Genomic DNA, 22,823 nt, shown 5'->3' on the forward strand with positions numbered 1-22,823 from the left:
TTAGTGGGTTTTTGAATAAATAGTTTGTTTATTTTCAAGGTCATATAATTGAGAAGTGTACAAGAAATCCATTTAGACAACTAGATTAATTAGGAGTTTATATTAAAATATTATCAGTATATATAAATATATATATATATATATATATGCTATGTATATACAAGTAATGAATCACATAATTATATTTTATAAAAAAAATAATTTAAAAATTTAAAAATACTAAAAACAAATGCACTTAATTTTAAAAATATATTTAAAATTAATTTTTTTAAGAGCTGACATTTTAAAGTTTTCTAACAGTTTATAACCATATATAGACATATGTCATGCGGCACTCTTGTTGATGCCTTGGAAGATTTACCACATTTATTCAAGGCCTCTAATTGCAAAAGGTAAATATATAAATAAATAATCAAGAATGTGAGATTATTTGGTGAAAACAAAGTTTCTATACACTTGAAACAAACAAATCTTAATTGACTACAACGAATCAAACAATATTAATATGATGATCTTCCATGTGGCTTTTCTTATGGAAAACTTAATTATGAAAATGATTTCTTGAAGTAATAAAAAATATTTCTGAAAAAAGAAATTGTCCCTAAAAGGTTCAATTTGTTTTACCAGTTCACCTTCCTACAGTTGACACGAATTTGTCCTTGTTTGCCAGTCAAAGGCTTAATATTTCCCATCTTAATCATTGACTTAGAAAAATCATTCCAGAAAACTTCAGGGTTGGAGCTGTAAGTCATTACAAGATCATCAGTTGAGCCACCATTGAAAAGTGCTTGATCTGAGATGAGCAGTCCTCTCTTCTTCACCAAGTTTTTGAAGTATGAAGTGTCAAAACGTGCAGCCGTGGGATCTAGAGGAGCGAAGTTAGTGTTGCCCCCATCACGTGGGCAAGTTGCGCTACGCTCTTTTGCAAAGGCAGGTTCGATATTTGTTGCATTATAAGTTCTGTTCCTAAAGCTAAAACATTGTGCTAACCCAATGGTGTGGCTACCGGAGAGAGCTACAAGATCTCTCTGGTTGAGACCTTGGTTCTTGAAGTTGTTGATTAATGCAGGAAGGTCCATGAATGGAGATGGAAGGATACTGTTTGCAAGAGTCTTGCTAGCTGTGGTTGAATCTCTCCTCCCTAGCCTCACCTTCCACGATGGTCCTCCTTGCTGCAGCAACAATGACAGTTATCATTAGAAAATGATTGTTCACAAAATTTCTGACAATGGAAATGACAGATTGAGTTTTCAATTCAATCGGATAACTTATGTCAATACCGCCACTACGGAGTCTCGAGCAGCTACAGCCAAGATATCGGCACAAGACACTACGGGGCGTCCACAAACTTTGTCCACTTCAGCCTTAATTTGGTCGATCACGTCAAATCCTTTGGTAGAATTTACATTGGCACATGCATTCTTTTCACAATCAATGGTAGCTGTGGAATCCAGCAGAAGTGAACCATCACAACCCTGCATTGCAATGGCAAACAATTCAAGCTTGCAACTTAAAAAAAGGCTAAATATCAATGATAATAATGAAGAAATGTTGTGAAGTAAATGTAGTACATTAACGAAGCAGTCATGGAAGTGCAGTCGAAGTAGAGAAGCTCCCATGAGCCGCTCTTGGAGGACAGCAGCCTGGACTATTTTCTTGATGGCAGGCAAAGCTTGGGGACAAACTTGGTCATAAAATTTGGGAGATAAGGAAAATGCTGTGGCTGCAAGAGCTAGCCAGACAAAGGTATGAAGAAGAAAATTGGTGGGTGAAGCCGTCGATTAGAAAGTTGAATTTGCTCTGAATTAATTTCTTGCTTTTCAAGTTTGCTAGTTTTCGGAATGGTTGGGGTGCAGATGGGTATTTATAGCGAGCAATTTGTATTAGGACTTAGCCAATCGTAAGACTGGTTGTCGATGCTTTTATTTTGATGGCCAATCATTGGACTGGTTCTTAAGGCTTTTATGTTACTTTTAATTCAGACCTATCACCGTAGGTCCGTTCCTAATAGATTTTTTAGCCTCGAAATTGAAATGGTCAAGTTCAAAAAGGATTATTTTTAAATTGTAGAAATAAAAAATCTGATCAAAATAAGGAAAGAAATAAAAGAACTTAAAATGAAATGGATAAGGAAAATAATATAGATTGAATTGAAGGTTAGATTTGAGTTCTCTTCATAAAATACAAGATAAAAGACTAACCAAGTTTATCAAATATTCAAAACTATTGGGGAAAATTATATTGATCAAGATATATTAAAGAAAGGATGTCGTCGTTTAATAAGAATAAAAACTTTTTTAAGTAATGGAATTTAAAATTTAAAGTTACTGAATCGATTAATATCATTTTTTATAATCAATTATATCAATTAGCAGAACTAAAATTTAGGTTTTATATTAAAGAATTTAAGAGAAATTATATATATATATATACCTGTTCCACTTTGACACACTCAAAGAATGGGTTATTAATTAAGAAAAGAAAAACCACCGTCAAAAATTAACTTAATTGTGCTGCCCAGCTAAATAATAATACAAAAGTAAACCTTTGGTTTTTTGGTTTCAGCCAAGAAGTAAAAGTTAACTGTGAAGTCAGCTTATTACAAAGCAAGGGAAGAGTTAGACGAGTTTTTTCTTAAACTAGTATATTTCTAAATCTTAATTCCTTAACAAGAGTAGTTTTAAATTTTATTACAAAATAAAGATATTTTCACTCTAATAAAATTCTACATCAGCTTTTTATTCCACGTCATTATTTTCTTCCTTCGATATTCCTCCTTCATAACCAGAGGAATGGTTAGATGTCGATGCCGGAATATAGCTTGCGTCATCTTACTATTCCTCGTATGGGTCAGGGCAACTCCAGCAACCAGTTCCCTTAGAGATAAAATGAAATGGAAGGTCCATGGAGTCCTGCTTACTATTTTCTTAGGCACCATGGACATCATGATCCCAAAATAATATCACTACCAGAGTTTCCACCTTTCACCGTCTTCTGCTCGTCACCGAATACTGTTTCTAGAATTACCAAACAAATGCTTGGATAAAATGCATGAAGAATATTTGTTGCAGTAATTAAATCATCATCCCCAATATGAACACCAGCCACGGTTTTGAGATAATGTAGTATGGATGCCAATTGGAGCTATTTCTGGTGATAAGGTTGGTGTTCCTTAGGTTAATAATCCATGTGCTAAATGCCCCCAAAACCAGGAAGCTTTCATACTGAATGCGGATGGAAAATTGTATTTTGGGTTTTATTCCAAAGATCAAACTGATCCCTCTTCTACTTACGGTGAAACACACGGTCATGGAAGAGGATGGATTTTACCGCACCAATTGAACCGTCGTGTTGAGGAGGCGAGAAATCATACATGAGCTGGAAGATTGAATGGCCGGTATGTTCTAGATGACGCTGGCATGAATTTTCCTCGTGGGCATGCTAGTTTAGCTGATGGCCATCATCTTCCTCAAATTATGCTTATCACCGAACTGGATATGAATTGGGGAATGAAGTGTTTCATTATCAAATTGTGGTTGCTTCACACCACATCCACATTCCTCATAAAGAACATGAAGTCCGTTATGGGAATTATTCTTACACTTATGGAGGAGATAATGTTTACCAAGTGTCACATGGACATGTATATGTGCAATCTTTATGGAGAAACGTTCAGAATCCAACTTATGGTACAGTCGTACAGATAATCAACTCAACACTCTGTCATTATGGAACCAGTTCGATCCCCTCGAGACATACTAAATTTTGCCATTTCCATAGAACTTGTTTGGTTGCCCGATCAACCTTCAACTTTAATTTGTGATAAATCTGTTTGCAGTAACAATCCCAAATCACGAGATGATTGTAATGCCACCAGAGCATTGAGGACAAAATTGTTCCCATGGAATATAACGAAGCAAATCATGTAGTGAAGATGGAAAAGTCTGATGTTTCAAGTATTTGCTGTCCAAAACAACAAAAAAAGAAAGAAAGAAAGATGGCTGATGGGTTGCACAGGAGAAAGAGAATGCAGAGGATAGAAGAAAAGAGGCGCTGACGTGAAAATAAAATCTGATACGGAAGTCCACTGAGTCAAAGTATATCTATTTTAGAATAAAGTTTAACACTATTCTAATTAGGGAATTAAGATTATTAGAAAAATGGAGTCCTTCAATTTCATATAATTGGTTTTGGATCAATCAAAGGGCATGAGCCTTGGTTTTTTTTTTTTTTTTTTTTTTTACAGTGTCCTAGCTATTTAATAAAAAGAGATGGAGTTGTTTTAAAGTGATGTTACAAACCAAGAAGAGAAAGAAGAAAAGCCAGGAAAATAGAGTGAAAAGGGAAAAGGGAGAGTTAGTTTAAGGAAAGTTAATTCGTGATCCGGTTGAGCTAAAATTTCATCAACAGTGTTATAATTCAGAGTTCTACATTTTGAACGGTGAAGATTAGGTTTGAAGCTTTCTAGGAACAAATCCAAGATGTATTTGGTGAGATTTCTCTAATTGTCTCATCTAGTTGTTGATTAGCTTTAATTTTAGCTAGAAAAAAACTTTGTATATCCATTATTTGATAGTGAAGATTTTTCTGGTGGTTTGTAGTTTTTTCCTCTACACTAGAGGGTTTTTTATGTAAATCTTGGTGTACTTTATTTTATTTTATTTTTTGTTATTGATTGTTATCAATTGCTATGGGTTTATTACGATATATTGCTTATGCATTATTATGTTTATTGCTTCAAGCCCAACAAGTGGTATCAGAATAAGGGTTATTTTGAGACAACGATACAAAAGCAGCTCAAGATAAAAGTAAATTCTATTTAAAATCATGCAGGGTGATACAGGTTCTATGATAAAATTAACAGCATCAAATTATTCAATTTGGAAGCCTGTAATGAAATATCATTTATATTGTAAAGATTTGTATGAGCCGATATTGAGTGATTTGGCTAAGCTAACAATATAAAAGATGAAAGCTAGAAGAAATTAGGCAGAAAGACGCTGGCTACAATAAAAAAATGAGTTGATATCAGCGTATTCCATCATATAGTGCAAGAGGCAGATGCCTACATTGTTTGAGAAAAATTAACAACATTGTATGAAAAAAAAAACAGGTATGAATAAAGTTATGCTTGTTAAAAAGCTTGTAACTTTATAGTATAGGGATAAACAATCTATTACAAAGCACTTGAGTGATTTTCAAGATATATTTAATCGGATGACTACTATGGAGCTTAAGATAGATGATGAAATGAATGCATTATTTCTTTTAGGTTTATTGTCAAACAGTTGAAATACTCTAGTTGTGATTGTTCTTAATTTAGCTCCTGATTATAAGATAACATTGGAGATGGTAAAAGCTAGTATGCTTAATGAAGAAATAAGGTAAAAAGATGTAGACCCTGGGAATCAAGCTCTGATCACAAAGAATAAGGGTAGAAACATCGACAGAGGTCAAAACTCAAAAGGCTATAGTAAGTCTAAATATAGATCCAAGTCCAGAGATAAAGTAAAGTGTTTCCATTATGGTAAAGCAGGTCATATAAAATGACACTATAAAATCTTGAAGTAATAGAGAAAAGATGAGAAAGGCAAGAGTTTAGCTAATGACAAATTTACAGTAGTGAATTTAGATAGTGATTTTGATTTATACACATGGTGATTGTAATCACGTTGGTGATCCCGGCATTGAATGGATAGTTGACACATGAGCGACATATCATTGTGTTCTTAAGAGAGAGTTGTTTATAACTTACAAAATATGAGACTTTGGTTACACCAAGATGAGAAGTAAAAGTGTGTCACAGATTATTGGGATTGGTGATATTGTTGTATAAACTAGTACAAGCTACATGTTGACTTTGAGGGATATTAGACACATTTCGGATATGAGAATGAACTTGCTTGCTATTAATGCCCTTGATAAGGAAGGATATGATAGTCGACAAAAGAATGGGCAGTGAAGTTCTCAAAGGATATATGGTAGTTACAAGTGAAAAACTATGCTGCATAATGTATAAGACATGGATGCAATTGAATGACAACCAGGTAAATACTGTTGAGGATAATGTTTCAGCAAACTTGTGGCACAAGAAGCTAGCACATATGAGTGAGAAGGGATTACAGATTTTGGCAAGACAGTTTCTCATTCCCTTGACCAAAGGTATGTCTCTCAATTCATGTGATTATTGTTTGTTTGGTAAGCATCGTAAGTTTTTTTTTGTAAGAGTTCTTAGAGAAAAAATAGATTGAAATTGATTTATTTTAACATAAGTGATCTCATTGAGGTTGAGTCATCAGGTGGTAGCAGGTATTTTGTTACTTTTATTGATGATGCTTCATGTAAGATTTGAGTGTATATGTTGAAAAACAAAAGTCAAGTATTGCAGTATTTTTAAAAATTTCATGCCATGGTGGAAAGGATGATAAGGTTGTCTTTGAAATGTATTCGAACTAATAATGGTAGGGAATACACATCAAAAGACTTTGAAAAGTACTGTTCAAAGCATGAGATCATGCATGAGATGACAGAACTTGGAACACCGTAGCATAATGGTGTAGCTGAAAGAATGAAACGCACCATTATGAAAAAAGTCAAATGTATATTGAGGATGGTAAAATTATCAAAGCCATTATGGGGTCAAGTAGTTAACACAGTTTGTTATTTGCTTAACAGATCACCATCAGTTCTTTTAAACTTTGACATTTCAGAAAGAGTGTGGGCAAGAAAAAATGCTTCATACTTTCACTTGAGAGTTTTCAGATATAAAGCATTCATGCATGTGCTTAAAAATAGAGGTCAAAACTTGATAGTAAAGTTACACAGTGTGTTTATAGGATATGGTGATGAAGAATTTGACTACAGGTTATGGGATCCAGTGAAGAGAAAGACAGTTAGAAGCATAAATATGGTTTTCCATGAAAAAAAATCATATTAGACCTTGAAAAAAATGAGAAGACTACACAAGGTACTACTGAGTATGATATTTCAACACCGATAGGGGTTCCACAAGAAAGAGCCATAGATGGTGAAAATAGCAAGAAATAAAACTTGAGGATATGAATGAGCCAGCTATAGTTAGTAATGAGCCAGATGCAATCAATTTTGAGTAGTAGGAACAATCATCTCTACCGAGAATGTTAAGTAGAGAGAGCTACCTTCAACATCAGGTGAGGTAAAGTTTCAACCTAGGAGATCTACTAGAGAGTGCAGGCCATCTATCAGGTATCCAAGTTCATATTTTATTTTAGTTACCAGTGAGAGAGAGCTAGAGAACTTTCAAGATGTGTAAGCTATTTTGAATAGAGAACATTAGTTAAAAGCAATGAAAGAAGAGATGAAGTCATTGCAAAAAAATGATACTTATGATCTTGTTAAACTTTTGAAAATGAAGTGGCCATTGAAAAATAAATGGGTGTTCAGGTTAAAAAAAAATGGTGACAAGCTAGTGAGGTATAAAGCTCGATTGATGGTGAAAGGTTTTTATCAGAAATTAGGTATCGATTTTGAAGAGATTTTTGCTCCATTTGTGAAGATAAGTTCCATTTGAGTGGTATTGAGATTAGCAGCTAGTTTGAATCTTGAGCTTGCGTAACTTGATATTAAAACTGCATTCTTGCATAGTGACTTACAGAAGAACATTTATATGAATCGGCCTGAAGGTTTTAAAGTGAAAGAAAAATAGCACTTAGTTTGCGAATTAAAGAAAAACTTGTATGATTTGCAATAAGCTCCGTAACAATGGTACAAGAAGTTTGATTCTTTAATGGTGAGTCATAGCTTTAAAAGAACGGCAGCAGATCCTTGTGTGTATGTCAAAAAATTTTCTGATGATAACTTCATTATTTTCTTATTATATGTTGATGATATATTGATTGTGGGATAAGATATTAATATGATTTACAGGTTGAAAGAATAATTGTCTAAGTCCTTTGACATTAAAGATTTAAGTCCAACAAAGCAGATTCTTGGTATGAACATTATCTGAGATAGGAGAGTTGAAAAGTTGTGATTGTCACAAGAAAAGTATGTTAAATGGGTACTTAGTAGATTTAACATGTAACATGCTAAATCAGTTAGCAGTCCACTTGCTAACTATTTTCATTTGAGTAAAAAATCTTATTAAGTATCTAAGGAAGAACAACTAGCTATGTCTAGTATTCCTTATTCTTTTGTAGTTGGTTCTTTAATGTATCTTATGATTTGTACACGGCATGACATTTCTCATGCAGTTGGTGTAGTGAGCAAATTTCTTTCTAATTCGAGAAAAGTTCACTAGGAAGCAGTGAAATGGATTTTCAGATATTTGAAGGGCATCTCAAAAATGTGTTTAAGTTATGAAGTTTTACAACCAGTTTTAGAAGGGTTTACTAATGCTAACATGGTAGGTGATCTTGATGATAGAAAATCTACTTCAGGGTATTTGTTCACTTTTGCAGGAGGAACTGTATCTTAGCAATCTAAGTTGCAAAAGTGTATTGCTTTGCCAACTACAAAGACTGAGTATATTGCAATAATCGAAGCAGGTAAAGAAATGCTTTGGATGAAATATTTTCTTTTTGAATTAGGGTTGAATAAAAAAGAGTATGTGATGTTTTGTGATAGCTAGAGTGCTTTAGATTTGAGTCAGAATGCCATTTACCATGCTAAAACAAAATACATTAATGTTAGATATAATTGGTTATATTCAGTGATTGAGGAACAACAGATGTTGTTGAAGAAAATCCATACTAATAAGAATGTAATAGATATGTTAACTAAGATACTTTTCAAGAAAAAGCTTGAGCTCTGCAGTAACTTGGCCAGAATGAAATCCTTGGCCAAGGTAAGTTTCAAATGAAATTGCTATGGTGATGAATCTCCTTCTAATGGGGCTAAAGGGGGAGATTGTTAGAAAAATGAGGTCCAACCCCATGTAATTGGTTTTAGACCAATCGAAGGCCATGGGCCTTAGTCTTTTTTTCTTTTTTTTTACATAGTGTCCTAGCTATTTAATAAAAAAAGATGGGGCTATTTTAAGGTGATGTCACAAACCAAGAAGAGAAAGAAAAAAAGCTAGGAAATTAGAGAGAAAATGGAGAAGGGACAGTTGGTTGAGGTTGAATGGAAGTTGATCCATGGTTCGATTGAGCTAAAATTTCGTCAGCACGGTTATGATTTAGAGTTCTACATTCTGAAAGGTGAAGATCGGGTTTGAAGCTCTCTAGGAACAAATCCAATGTGTATTTATTGAGTCACTTATTTGATGAGATTTTTTCAATTGTCTCTCTCTAGTTGTTGAGTAGCTCTAGTTTTAGCTAGTGGAGAATTTTCTGGTGGTCCATGGTTTTTCTCTTTACACTAAAGGATTTTTCACGTAAATCTTGATGTATTTTATTTTTCCTATATTTTTTTTTATTATTGATCGTTGTCAATTGCTATAGGTTTATTACGATATATTGCTTTTGTATTATTGTGTTTATTGCTTCAGGCCTAACAAAGATTTGAAAGAACCTTAGTGTGAGAAAAAACTCAGAGTTGGACAGAGAAGGTCCAAACAGAGAACATAGACATCTTGCGTGGAAGCTTGTCTGGACAGCAAAGGTGGCACCGAAGGAGAAGTATTTCTTCTGGAGGTTGATTCAAGGATATCTCCCAACAAAAGACAAACTCATTGGGAGGGGAGTGCAAGTGGGGGAGTGAATGTCTAGTTTTTGGGACTGGGGAGTTACGGCAACATTCGTTTTTTGAATGCCACATAAGCATGCATATCTGGGCTGAGATTGATCTCTCCGATGGCTATGATTCTCATTCTCGTATTTCTACAGATGTTCGGCATAGTTTCCTGTACCTAGCAGACCAGAAGGTGGCCTTACATTTGGCTATGAACTGTATATGGCTTTTATGAATGAACAGAAATAAGTATCTACATCACAGGGTTTGTTTGCTGCATAAAACCTTGCATGGAAAGGCCCACTGCATGTTGAGTGATAGACATGCATAGGAACCACAGCACCTATCCTCAAAACAACACAGCCAACAGGTGGACTGGTTGCCTCTTGTGGGCCTTTTTAAGCTTAACGTGGATGCATCTTATGCGGCCCAAAAGAACGAGGTAGGGTTGGGGGCCGTTCTTAGGGACTGCGATAGAAATACCCGCTTCTCAGCTTGTTATGGGGGAGCAAAGGCAAATAGTGCTTTAATGGCAGAAGTGCAAGCAATTAAATAGGGTTTGCAGATAAGTGGAGAAAGTTGTGGTAGAAAGTGACTGTCTTTTAGCTATAAAAGAGATACATGAAGTGGGAAATTCGTTTTTCACTAGAAGCAATATAATCCAGGATATGTATCAAGGTATTAGCTTCTGGTTTGCAGACATGTGCTTTTCACCATATTGATAGAACTGCTAATAGGTTAGCTTATTGTCTTGAAAAAGTGTCCTTTACTTTACGGGTACAAAGGTATGGATGTACTCTCTTCCTCGACTTTTGTGTAATAAGCCTTTGTAATGAGTGACTGAAAACTACTGCTTCTATCAAAAAAAAAGAAAAAAAGAATCATATGAATTAAATGAAAATTTGGCCAAACCAAACAGGCCAGCCTCCTGCTGATTACATGGATTAATGTATTTGTTGATTAGTTCCCTTAATTATGTTTCAAGAGAAATTTTCTTTTTTTCTTTTCTTCCTCTATCATAGGCATCCAGTGTTGAACTTATCAACAGTGTAGTCACTCTCTTTAATATGTAGAAAATAAATAATTAGAAGAGGTCAGGTTGCTGGTCGTACTTTTTTTTTAAAGTTCTCTATGATCACTGATTCGTCTTTGCTTCAAATTCTTTTTGGCAATTATGGTATAAAGCAGAGATGAATGACCATGCAATTTGGTTTAACAAAATAATTTAGATATGATAATTATTTATACTAATATTAAAAGATTAAAGATATAAAAAGCTCTTGAATTATAATTAAAAAATCATTCAAAATTCTTTTATTGCAATAAATTAATCTGTCTAATATTTATTTATATCTAGTTAAAGTCATATTTAGATGAAAAAATTAACACCGTTAATTTTTTGTTTGCTACAATAAATTTTCATATGACACTAATACAATAAATTAAAATTTAGTATATTACGTAATTAATATATGTGAAAATTAAATAAAATAAACTTTTTTTTTATCTCTTTTTTTGTTTTTGTTTAAGGGGAGGGTATAACCCTTATAAGGGTGAAAAAAGGAAGAGATCTTAACTCGAAATCAAAACTTCTATGTCTTTGTAAAACCTCCTTAGCCAATAGACCAAGAGGTGAATGACTTATCTTTTTTTAAGATCCCTTTAAAGATTTAGTTGACTATAGTTGGTGTATTGATGGATTAAATTTTGTCATGTGGTTATATTTCATCCATTTATCAAAACAAAAAATTAAGGGTTGGATTGATCGTAATAAAATATTAAGCCCTTAAAAAATTATTGAATTATAATTCAAAATTATTTGTGACGTCTTAATCAAATTAAAAGCTAACAGTTGCGTGACATGTTAATAAAAAAACAAACTTTTAGTTCCACTAATAAAAGTTCAATTTGTAATAATCTCAATTACCAAAATCAAAAACAACAACTAATGTTAAAGATGTATAGCAAATTTTCTTTATTCTCTTACATTTTTCCCTCATTCTTCTCAACTTCATATCTTTATTTTCAGTTTCCTTTGAAAGTTTTAAGAATTCAAAAACAAGGTAATGATAGAATAAGAGGATACTAAGAAGATTTACCACAATTATTCATGGCCTCCAATAGCAAAAAAATAAATAAATAATCAAGAATGTAAGATTATTTGGTGAAAACAGAGTTTTATACATTTGAAACAAACAATTCTTAATTGAGTTCAACGAAATCAAACAATTAAGGTTAATCTGATGATCTTCCGTGTGGCTTTTCGTATGGAAGACTTTCAACGCCTTATTTAACATAAAAAAAAATGAATACTATTAATGAAAATGATTTCTTGAAATAATAAAAAAAGATATCTGAAAAAAAACTTTCCCCAAAAGCATCAATTTGCTTCACCAGTTCACCTTCCTACAGTTGACACGAATTTGTCCTTGTTTGCCAGTCAAAGGCTTAATATTTCCCATCTTAATCATTGACTTAGAAAAATCGTTCCAAAAAACTTCAGGGTTGGAGCTGTAAGTCTTTACAAGATCATCGGTTGAGCCACCATTGAAAAGTGCTTGATCTGAGATGAGTAGTCCTCTCTTCTTCACCAAGTTTTTAAAGTATGAAGTGTCAAAACGTGCAGGTGTGGGATCTAGAGGAGCGAGGTTAGTGTTGCCTCCATCACGTGGGCAAGTTGCTCTACGCTCTTTTGCAAAGGCAGGGTCGATATTTGTTGCATTGTAAGTTCTGTTCCTAAAGGTAAAACATTGTGCTAACCCAATGGTATGGCCACCGGAGAGGGCTACAAGATCTCTCTGGTTCAGACCTTGGTTCTTGAAGTTGTTGATTAATGCAGGAAGGTCCATGAATGGAGATGGAAGGACACTGTTTGCAAGATTCTTGCTAGCTGTGGTGGAATCTCTCCTCCCTAGCCTCACCTTCCATGATGGTCCTCCCAGCTGCAGCAACCATGACAGTTTTCATTAGAAAATGATTGTTTACAAAATTGCTGACATTGGAAATGATAGATTGAGTTTTCAATTTCAATCGGATAACATAAATCCATACCGCAACTACAGAATCTCGAGCTGCAACAGCCAAGATATCGGCACAAGACACTACGGGGCGTCCACAAACTTTGTCTACTTCAGCCTTAATTTGGTCGATTACTTCAAATCCTCTGGTAGAGTTGACATTGGGACGTGCATTCTTTTCACTATCAATGGTAGATGTAGAATCCAGCAGAAGGGAACCATCACAACCCTGCATTACAATGGCAAACAATTCAAGCTTGCAACTTAAAAAGAAAGGCTAAATATTACCGATAATAATGAAGAAATGTTGTGAAGTTAATGTAGTACATTAACGAAGCAGTCATGGAAGTGCAACCGAAGTAGAGAAGCTCCCATGCGCCGCTCTCGATGGACAGCAGCATGGACTATTTTCTTTATGGCAGGCAAAGCTTGGGGACAAACTTGGTCATAAAATTTGGGGGATAAGGAAAAAGCAGTGGTTGCAAGAACTAGCCAGACAAAGGTATGAAGAAGAAAATTGGTGGGTGAAGCCATTGGTTAGAAAGTTGAATTTGCTCTGAATTAATTTTCTTTCTTTTTGTGAGTTTTGGGAATGATTAGAGTGCTGCTGGGTATTTATAGCGAGCAATTTCGATTATGACTTAGCCAATCGTTAGACTGGTTCTCAAGGCTTTTATTTTATCTTGTATTGACTGTAGGCCCGTTTCTAATAGATTTTTTATTCTCGAAATTGACATGGTCATGTTCAAAAAGGATATTTTTTAATTGTAGACATAAAAAAATCTGATAAAAATAAGGAAAGAAATAAGAGGAGAACTTAAAATGAAATGGATAAGGAAAATAATAAAGATTGAATTGAAGGTTAGATTTGAGTTCCCTTCATAAAATACAAGATAAAAAACTAAGCAAGTTTATTAAATATTCAAAATTATTGGGAAAAATTATATAGATTTTTTCCTTACCATGGTATTTCAGATCAAGGAGGTTGTAGTCTAATTAAAAAAAAAATTATAAGTGTTGGAATTTAAATTTTAAATTTGTTGGATAAGTCAATTTCATATTTTATAAGTAATTACATGAACCAACAGAATTAAGATTTAAGTTTTATATTAGAGGATTTAATAACAATTACATATATATGAAAATGGATTAATTTATGCATTGTAAAATTTTAAAAGTTTTATATATTTTTTAATCATTAATTTTGATAGATTCAAGAGATGAGAAAATTAAATAAAAAAATAATTTACTTTCATCCCTTTAATATATTAATCAATAATTAAAATATATATATATATATAATTTCTTTAATATTATATATCTAAATTGATCTCTCCTCTATTTATATATATGAAAAACCAAGTCAATTAACGTGATATAAACTTAAAAAGTTTATATAATTTTCTAACCATTGATACATTGAAAGAAAGGAAAATTAATTAACAGACGAAAAACCACAGTCAAATATTAATTAAGTAGCATTAATTGTATAGCCCAGCTCAACCATAATAATACAAAGCTTTTTGTTGGATAATAAATCTTAAAGTCAAATAATATCATATGAATTAAATCAAAATTTGGTCAAACAGAAAAGGCCAGCCTCCTGCTGATTACGTTGGTTAATGTATTTGTTGATTAATTCCCTTAATTATGTCCTTTTTTCTTTTCTTCCTCTATCATTGGCATACAGTGTTGAACTTATCAACATTCTAGCCACTCTCTTTAATATGTAAAAATTAAATAATTAAGAATAGGTCAGGTTGCTGGTCGTACTTTTTTTTTTAGTTCTCTATGATCACTGATTCGTCTTTGCTTCAAATTCTTTTTGGCAATTGTGGCATAAAGCAGAGATGAATGACCATGCAATTTGGTTTAACAAAATAATTTAAATATGATAATTATGTTCACTAAAATTAAAAGCTTAAAGGTTTTAAAAAACCCCTAAATTATAATTAAAAAATCATCCAACATTTATTTGCATCCAATTATACTTTTATGTGGATGAAAAAGTTAAACATTATTAATTTTTTTCCTAATTAAGATAAAATTTTGTATAATATCAATAAAATAAATAAAATTTTATCCCGTAATTCAACTAATATATGTAAAAATCTAAAATATAATTTTTTTTTTCTTCCCGACATTCTCTGTCTCTCTCTCAAATTTCTTTAAGAATTCAATTAATTATAGTTCGAAGATTGATTCATTAAAATTTATCATATAATTAGATTTCGTTCATTTATGAATTTAATTGAGTTGAAATAAAAGATTAAGAACTTAAGTTATTGCAATAAAATATTAAATACTTAAATGATTATCCAATTATAATTTAAGGATTTTTTTATCTTTTAGCAAAATTAAAAACCAATAGTCGTGTGAAATGTTAATAGAAAAACGAACTTTTAGTTCCCCATAATTGAAGTTCAATTTCTAATAATCTCAATTACTACAAAACCAACGACTAAAATTAAAGATGTATAGCAAGTTTTTTTTATTCTCTTATATTTTTCTCACCTTATTTTATATGTCACCACAGGGCGTCCACAAATTTTGTCCACTTCAGCCTTAATTTGGTCGATTACTTCAAATCCTCTGGTAGAATTTACATTGGCACGTGCATTCTTTTCACTGTCAATGGTAGCTGTAGAATCCAGCAGAAGGGAACCATCACAACCCTGCATTACAATGGCAAACAATTCAAGATTGCAACTTAAAAAGAAACGCTAAATATTACCGATAATAATGAAGAAATGTTGTGAAGTAAATGTAGTACATTAACAAAGCAGTCGTGGAAGTGCAGACGAAGTAGAGAAGCTCCCATGCGTCGCTCACGATGGACAGCAGCGTGGACTATTTTCTTGATGGCAGGCAAAGCTTGGGGACAAACTTGGTCATAAAATTTGGGAGATAAGGAAAAAGCTGTGGTTGCAAGTGCTAGCCAGACAAAGGTATGAAGAAGAAAATTGGTGGGTGAAGCCATTGATTAGAAAGTTGAATTTGCTCTGAATTAATTTGCTTTCTTTTCAAGTTTGTGAGTTTTGGGAATGGTTGGGGTGCTGCTGGGTATTTATAGCGAGCAATTTCGATTAGGACTTGGCCAATCATGAGACTGGTTCTCAAGGCTTTTATTTCCTTAGCCAATCATGAGACTGGCTCTCAAGGCTTTTATTTTCTTAGCTAATCACGAGACTGGTTCTCAAGGCTTTTATTCTACTATTAAATCAGACTTTTCATCGTAGAGCCGATCCTACTATTAAATCATTGAAAAAGGATTACTTTTTAATTGTAGACAAAGAAATAAAAGAACTTAAAATGAAATTTATAAGGAAGATAATAAACATTGAATTGAGGTTAGATTTGAGTTTCTTCGTAAAATACAGGATAAAAAATAATCAAGTTCGTCAAATATACAAAATTATTGGGGAAAATTTTATTTATTTTTTTTCTTATCAAGGTATATTAGAGAAAGGAGATTGTAGTTTAATTAGGAATAGAAGATAAGATTGTAGGTGTTGTGATTTAAATTTTAAATTTATTAAATTCATCAATATCATTTCTTAAAATTAAACCAATTACATGAATCAAAAACTAAATTTTAAATTTATATTAGACAATTTAAGAACAATTACACATATAGCTGTTCCACTTTGACACACTCAAAGAATGGGTTATTCATTAAGACAAGAAAGACCACGGTCAAATAATAATACATAGTAGTAGCTTTTTGTTTTTGGCCAAGAAGTAAAAGTTTTTTGTTGGATAATAAATCTTAAAGTCAAATAATATCATATGAATTAAATCAAAATTTGGCCAAACAAAACAGGGCAGCCTCCTGCTGATTTTGATTAATGTATCTGTTGATTAATTCCCTTAATTATGTTTCAAGAGGAATTGTCTTTTTTCTTTTCTTCCTCTATCAAAGGCATCCAGTGTTGAACTTATCAACAGTGTATCCACTCTCTTTAATATTTACAAATTAAATAATTAAGAATAGGTCAGGCTGCTGGTCGTACTTCTTTTTTAGTTCTCTATGATCACTGATTCGTCTTTGCTTCAAATTCTTTTTGGCAATTATGGTACAAAGCAGAGATGAATGACCATGCAACTTGTTTTAACAAAATAATTTAAAGATGATAATTATCAACACTAAAATTAAAAGGCTAAAGGTATAACAAATATCTGAACTATAATTAAAAATATCCAAGCCCATATTTTTTTATTATAATTAATTAATCTCTTAGATAATTATTTGCATATAATTAATCTTTATTTAGATAAAAAAAAGTTAAATTATTAATGTTTTTGCCAATTAAAAGATTTTTTATGTGACATTAATAAAATGAATTAAAGTTTACCACGTGAAATAATTAATATATATAAAAATAAAATAAACTAAATTAATCTTCTTTTTTCTTCTTTAATTTTTCTATCTCTCTCTAAGATTCGTTAAGAATTTAATTGATTGTAATATGAGAACTGATTAATTAACTTTTATCACATGATTAGATTTTATCTATTTAAAATGTTCAATTAAATCAAAATAGAAGAGTAAAACTTTGATTACGATAAAATATTAAGAATTTAAATAATTATTGAATTAAAATTCAAGAATATTTTTAATCTTTTAACGAAATTAAAAGCCAAAGGTCATACGATATGTTATTAGAAAAACAAATTTTTAGTTCAAAATAACTAAAGTTCAATTTCTAATAATCTCAATTTCTATAAAAACAATGACTAAAATTAAAGATGTATAGCAATTTTTCTATTCTCTTACATTTTTACCACCTTAGTCTGAGCTTAATATCTTCAGTTTCAGCTTGAAGTTTTAAGAATTCAAAAACTTGGTAATGGTGGAATAAGGGGATACAAAAAATTTTGGTGGTAGTCATCTATATATATATATATATATATATATATATATATATATAGGGGTATAAACGAGTCGAGCCGAGCCGAATAGTGAGAAGCTCGAGCTCGAGCTCGACTCACAATTCGGGGCTCGATACTCGGCTCGAGCTCAATCGAGTTTTATTTTTCAAGCTCGAGCTCGATTCGTGATCGAATTCGAGCTACTCGAGCTTGCTCAATTAAGCTCAATTAATATGTAAAAATAAGCTCGATTCATATATTCGATAAGAGTTCGATTATTCATACTCGAATTCGAACTCAAACTCGGACTCGAAATATTTTATTAATTAAAATAATAAAAAAATATTTAAATATAAAAGCTCGATTAGGCTCGCGAGCTACTCGAGTCAGATATAAGAATACTTGAGTTTTTTTCGAATCGAACCCGAGTAGCTTGCGAGTACTAATGTATAATTTACACCCCTATATATATGTGTATGTATATGTGTGTGTGTGAGCGCATGGAAGGATCAAGTTAAACAAAAAAAATTTTACATCTTTTTTTAATAATTTATTTCAATAGATTTAAGAGATGAGATTAAACCTTTTTTTTTTACTTGTCTCTCTAATACATTGGACCTATTAAAATAAAAAATTAGAAAAATATGTAAAAAAATTTTTAGTTTAATATCATGTAAATTGATCTTTCCTTTTATATATATATATATATATACATACATACACACACACATACATACATACATACTAGTTTTTGGCACATGCATGATGCATGTGTAATTTTTATTTCTAAAATTTCATTTCGATAAATAATTTTTTTGATATTATGATAATAATGATAAACACTAATAATTTAATTTTGATTTTGGTATAATATAAGTAAAATTTGATAGTTTTTGATATATTTTAATTTTGATAACCTTTGATAAAATTTTGGAAACCTTCAATATATTTTGGTAACTTATGATATAAGTTTGGTAACTATTGATGCAATTTTAATAATTTTTGATAAAATTTTAATACTCTCTTGATGTAATTTTAATAAGCTTTAGATAACTTGTAATATACTTTTGGTAATTATTGATAATATTTGTGTAATCATATAGTTAATAATGGATTCTTGCAAGAAGGCACGGGTTCAGTTCTAATATAAAATAATTTTTATTTTATATAATAACATTATTATTTTATTCAAATTTAGAAAATTTTCACTAAATCTTTTTATTGAATAAGTTTATGGTATTGACAATTTAGTTATCATTGATTTATTATTATGTTATTAATGATTTGTTACTAAACTATCAATGATATATTAATAAATTATTAATAATTTACTACTAAATTACTATTGATTTAATACTAATTTGTAAATGATTTACTACTAAATTATTACTGATTTACTACTAAATTGTTGATGATTTACTACTAAGTTACTAATGGTTGATTATAAGTTATAACTAATTTACTATTAATTTATCGGTAATTTACTATAAAGTTATTAATAATTAACTAATTAGCTACTAAATTATCACTTATTTATCACTAAATTATTAGTAATTTACTACTAAGTTATTAATAATTTACATCTAAATTATCATTAATTTACTGTTATGTTATTATACATTTACTACTATATTATCATTGATTTACTACATAGCTTTTGATTATTTACTACAAAATCATAACAAATTTATTACAAAATTAACCATAATTCGTTATCAAGTTATCATTGATTTATATTAAATTATCCATGATTTACTCTTAAATTATCATTGATTAACTATTAAGTTTTTGATGATTAACTACTATTAAGTCATGTTGATTTACTTTTAAGTTTTCAATGATTAACTACTAAATTATCATTGATTTACTATTAAGCTATTTATGAGTAACTACTAAATTAATTAATTAATTACTATTAAATTGAAACTAATTTACTATTAAATTATCATTAATTTACTATTAAATTATCAGTTATTACCTAAAAAGTTATCACTTATTTTTTATTAACGTATCATTGATTTACTAATATGTTGTTATGTATTTACAACTATGAAACATGAAATTTAAAAATTCATTAATAATATATGAGATAAATTTTTTTATATAATAACATTATTGTTTTGTTTAAATTTATAATTTTTTCACTAATTTTTTATTAAATCTGTTCATGGTAGGTTTATCCTAATTCCTAAGATAAAAGTTTTGAGTTCTTTTCTATTAGTACCTAGGGTTCAATTCTTGGCAACTTAGTATAATAAAAGTTATCAGTAATTGATAATTAAGTTATCAATTATTCACTACTAAGCTATCAATGATATATTACTAATTTATGAATGATTAGGGTAGACACCCAATTTGGTCCAGGCCCAGATCAATTGGGCTTGGTCCAAATGGGTAATATGGGCTCATTTTTCTTTTTAATTTTAATTTAATTTAATTATTTTTCATTATTATTATGATTATTATGATTATTATTTATCTATTAATATTTTTTATTTACCTATTAATTTTTTTTTTAGTTATCTATTAATATATTTTATTATTTATCAATTATTTTTTATTTTTATCTTTTTTTCTTGATCAATTTTCAACTGGGATTAGGATTAGGATCAGAAAAAATTGGAATGAATTTGGCTGTGAATTTGGGGACTAGCAGAGTTGGGATTGGATTAAAAGTTTGAATCCTAGTCCCAGAAGGAATTGGGATTGATTAGAAACTCTTCTGATCAATCCTTATAAATAGATGTTGAAATAGAACCCAAGGACACGGAAAGACCACACAGGAAGAAAAGAAAAGTATAAAGGCATTTAGAAAGGTCCGAAGCAATCTTAAGGATTTTAGGAATTTTTTCGGGGAATTTTTGGTGATTTTTTTTGGGAATTTTTTGAAATTCCAAATTTCGGTTGATTTTTTCGACGATATTTGAATTTTTCGACCAATTATCTAATTTTTGGCATACTATTTCCAGAAATCGACCAACCTTTCAACGAATAACCCAGATTTCGATGAGAATTTCTAGAATCTGATTAAATTTCAACTGGTGTTCTTGATGGGAATAGAGAGAGAGAGAGAGAGAGAAAAGGGGAGTAAAGAGAGAAGGAGGAAGAGAATTCTACTGAAAAAAGGCTGAAATTTACCTTTTATAGTATCGAAAAACGATGCCATTTTAAGTTTAAAGAAAACTTGGGATCCGCGTGTTTTCCATTCGGGTGACCCGATCCGCAACATAACCTCTTTCAACCCGCACCTCAGCCATCAAATCGAGCCGAGCTGATTCTGCTAAAGTCGCATTCTTGAGCCTTTTTCTTCCTTTCGTCGAGCCGATTCAAGGTTTATTTTATTTATTTATTTATTATTATTATTTTAATTTAGAATTATTTGGTATTCCTTAATTTTAATTTTAATTTTTTCTTTCTTTTCAATAATTTTTTTCTAAAAAAATAAAAATTTCCAAAAAAAAATATTTTGAGAAAAAGTTGAAAGTATCAATTTTCTTTGAAAACAAAAAATATTTTTTTAAGAGAAAATTGAAAGTATCAATTTCTCTGAAAAGTAAAAGGTTTTAAATATATATATATATTTTTAGGAAAAAGTTGAAAGTATCAATTTTTCTCAAAATTAGAATTTCAAAATTTAAAGAAAAAACATTTTTGGGGAAAATTGGAAGTACGAATTTTCCTTAAAAATAAAAATTATCAAGAAAAACATTTTAAAGAAAAGTTGAAAGTATTAATTTTTCTTAAAATAAAAACTCTAAATGCTTTAAGAAAAAGTTGAAAGTATCAATTTTCCTTGTACAAAAGCAATGAATTTTTAAAAAAAATAAAAAAAAGAAAAGGATTTGTATCAAAAAGTGAATCGTTATTCCTTTTTTGTTTTTTTTATTTTATTTCTTTTTCTTCTTTTCTTTGTTGAATTTTTTTTTAATGTTAAATAATCCGACGGAGTCTTTGTAAGTAAAACAGTAGTTTTCTTGCATACTCTTGAGGTGAGGGGATTTTTTTAGTTATATTGATTTTTTTTTCTTATCAAGATATATTAAAGAAAGGATGTCGTCGTTTAATAAGAATAAAAACTTTTTTAAGTAATGGAATTTAAAATTTAAAGTTAATGAATCGATTAATGTCATGTTTTATAATCAATTATATGAATTAGCAGAACTAAAATTTAGGTTTTATATTAAAGAATTTAAGAGAAATTATATATATATATATATATATGACACACTCAAAGAATGGGTTATTAATTAAGACAAGAAAAACCACCGTCAAATATTAACTTAATTGTGCTGCCCAGCTAAATAATAATACAAAAGTAAAGCTTTGGTTTTTTGGTTTCAGCCAAGAAGTAAAAGTTAACTGTGAAGTCAGCTTATTACAAAGCAAGGGAAGAGTTAGACGAGTTTTTTCTTAAACTAGTATATTTCTAAATCTTAATTCCCTAACAAGAGTAGTTTTAAATTTTATTACAAAATAAAGATATTTTCACTCTAATAAAATTCTACATCAGCTTTTTATTCCACGTCGTTATTTTCTTCCTTCGATATTCCTCCTTCATAACCAGAGGAATGGTTAGATGTCGATGCCGGAATATAGCTTGCGTCATCTTAATATTCCTCGTATGGATCAGGGCAACTCCAGCAACCAGTTCCCTTAGAGATAAAATGAAATGGAAGGTCCATGGAGTCCCGCTTACTATTTTCTTAGGCACCATGGACATCATGATCCCAAAATAATATCACTATCAGAGTTTCCACCTTTCACCGTCTTCTGCTCGTTACCGAGTACTGTTTCTAGAATTACCAAACAAATGCTTTGATAAAATGCATGAAGAATATTTGTTGCAGTAATTAAATCATCATCCCCAATATGAACACCAGCCACGGTTTTGAGATAATGTAGTATGGATGCCAATTGGAGCTATTTCTGGTAATAAGGTTGGTGTTCCTTAGGTTAATAATCCATGTGCTAAATGCCCCCCAAACCAGGAAGCTTTCATACTGAATGCGGATGGAAAATTGCATTTTGGGTTTTATTCCAAAGATCAAAATGATCCCTCTTCTACTTACGGTGAAACACACGGTCATGAAAGAGGATGGATTTTACCGCACCAATTGAACCGTCGTGTTGAGGAGGCGAGAAATCATACATGAGCTGGAAGATTGAATGGCCTGTATGTTCTAGATGATGCTGGCATGAATTTACCTCGTGGGCATGCTAGTTTAGCTGATGGCATCATCTCCCTCAAATTATGCTTATCACCGAACTGGATATGAATTGGGG

At 30.9% G+C, this 22,823-nt stretch overlaps 2 protein-coding genes across 3 annotated transcripts; both read right to left on the bottom strand.

The window, feature by feature from the left end:
- Positions 1-620: 620 nt before the first annotated feature.
- On the bottom strand, positions 621-1,771 carry LOC111307209 (peroxidase RIP1-like). Its single transcript, XM_022905223.1, has 3 exons — positions 1,572-1,771; positions 1,281-1,475; positions 621-1,172 (listed from the first exon to the last, which is right to left on the bottom strand). Exons 1-3 carry the CDS (start codon positions 1,617-1,619, stop codon positions 621-623), a joined length of 795 nt encoding a protein of 264 aa, XP_022760958.1. The 5' UTR covers positions 1,620-1,771.
- Positions 1,772-11,783: 10,012 nt separating this feature from the next.
- On the bottom strand, positions 11,784-15,713 carry LOC111291551 (peroxidase RIP1-like). 2 transcript variants are annotated; one of them, XM_089751695.1, is made up of 3 exons: positions 15,442-15,713; positions 12,703-12,897; positions 11,784-12,593 (listed from the first exon to the last, which is right to left on the bottom strand). In XM_089751695.1, exons 1-3 carry the CDS (start codon positions 15,646-15,648, stop codon positions 12,042-12,044), a joined length of 954 nt encoding a protein of 317 aa, XP_089607821.1. In that variant the 5' UTR covers positions 15,649-15,713; the 3' UTR covers positions 11,784-12,041. The 2 variants fall into 2 exon arrangements, with proteins under 2 accessions (XP_089607821.1, XP_022760959.1); XM_022905224.2 differs by lacking the exon at positions 15,442-15,713 and adding an exon at positions 12,996-13,312.
- Between the last annotated feature and the right edge of the window lie 7,110 nt (positions 15,714-22,823).

The sequence above is a fragment of the Durio zibethinus genome, chromosome 22, assembly GCF_047325235.1.
Source record: "Durio zibethinus cultivar Kanyao isolate XHJ-2024 chromosome 22, ASM4732523v1, whole genome shotgun sequence".
Classification (NCBI taxonomy): Eukaryota; Viridiplantae; Streptophyta; class Magnoliopsida; order Malvales; family Malvaceae; genus Durio; species Durio zibethinus.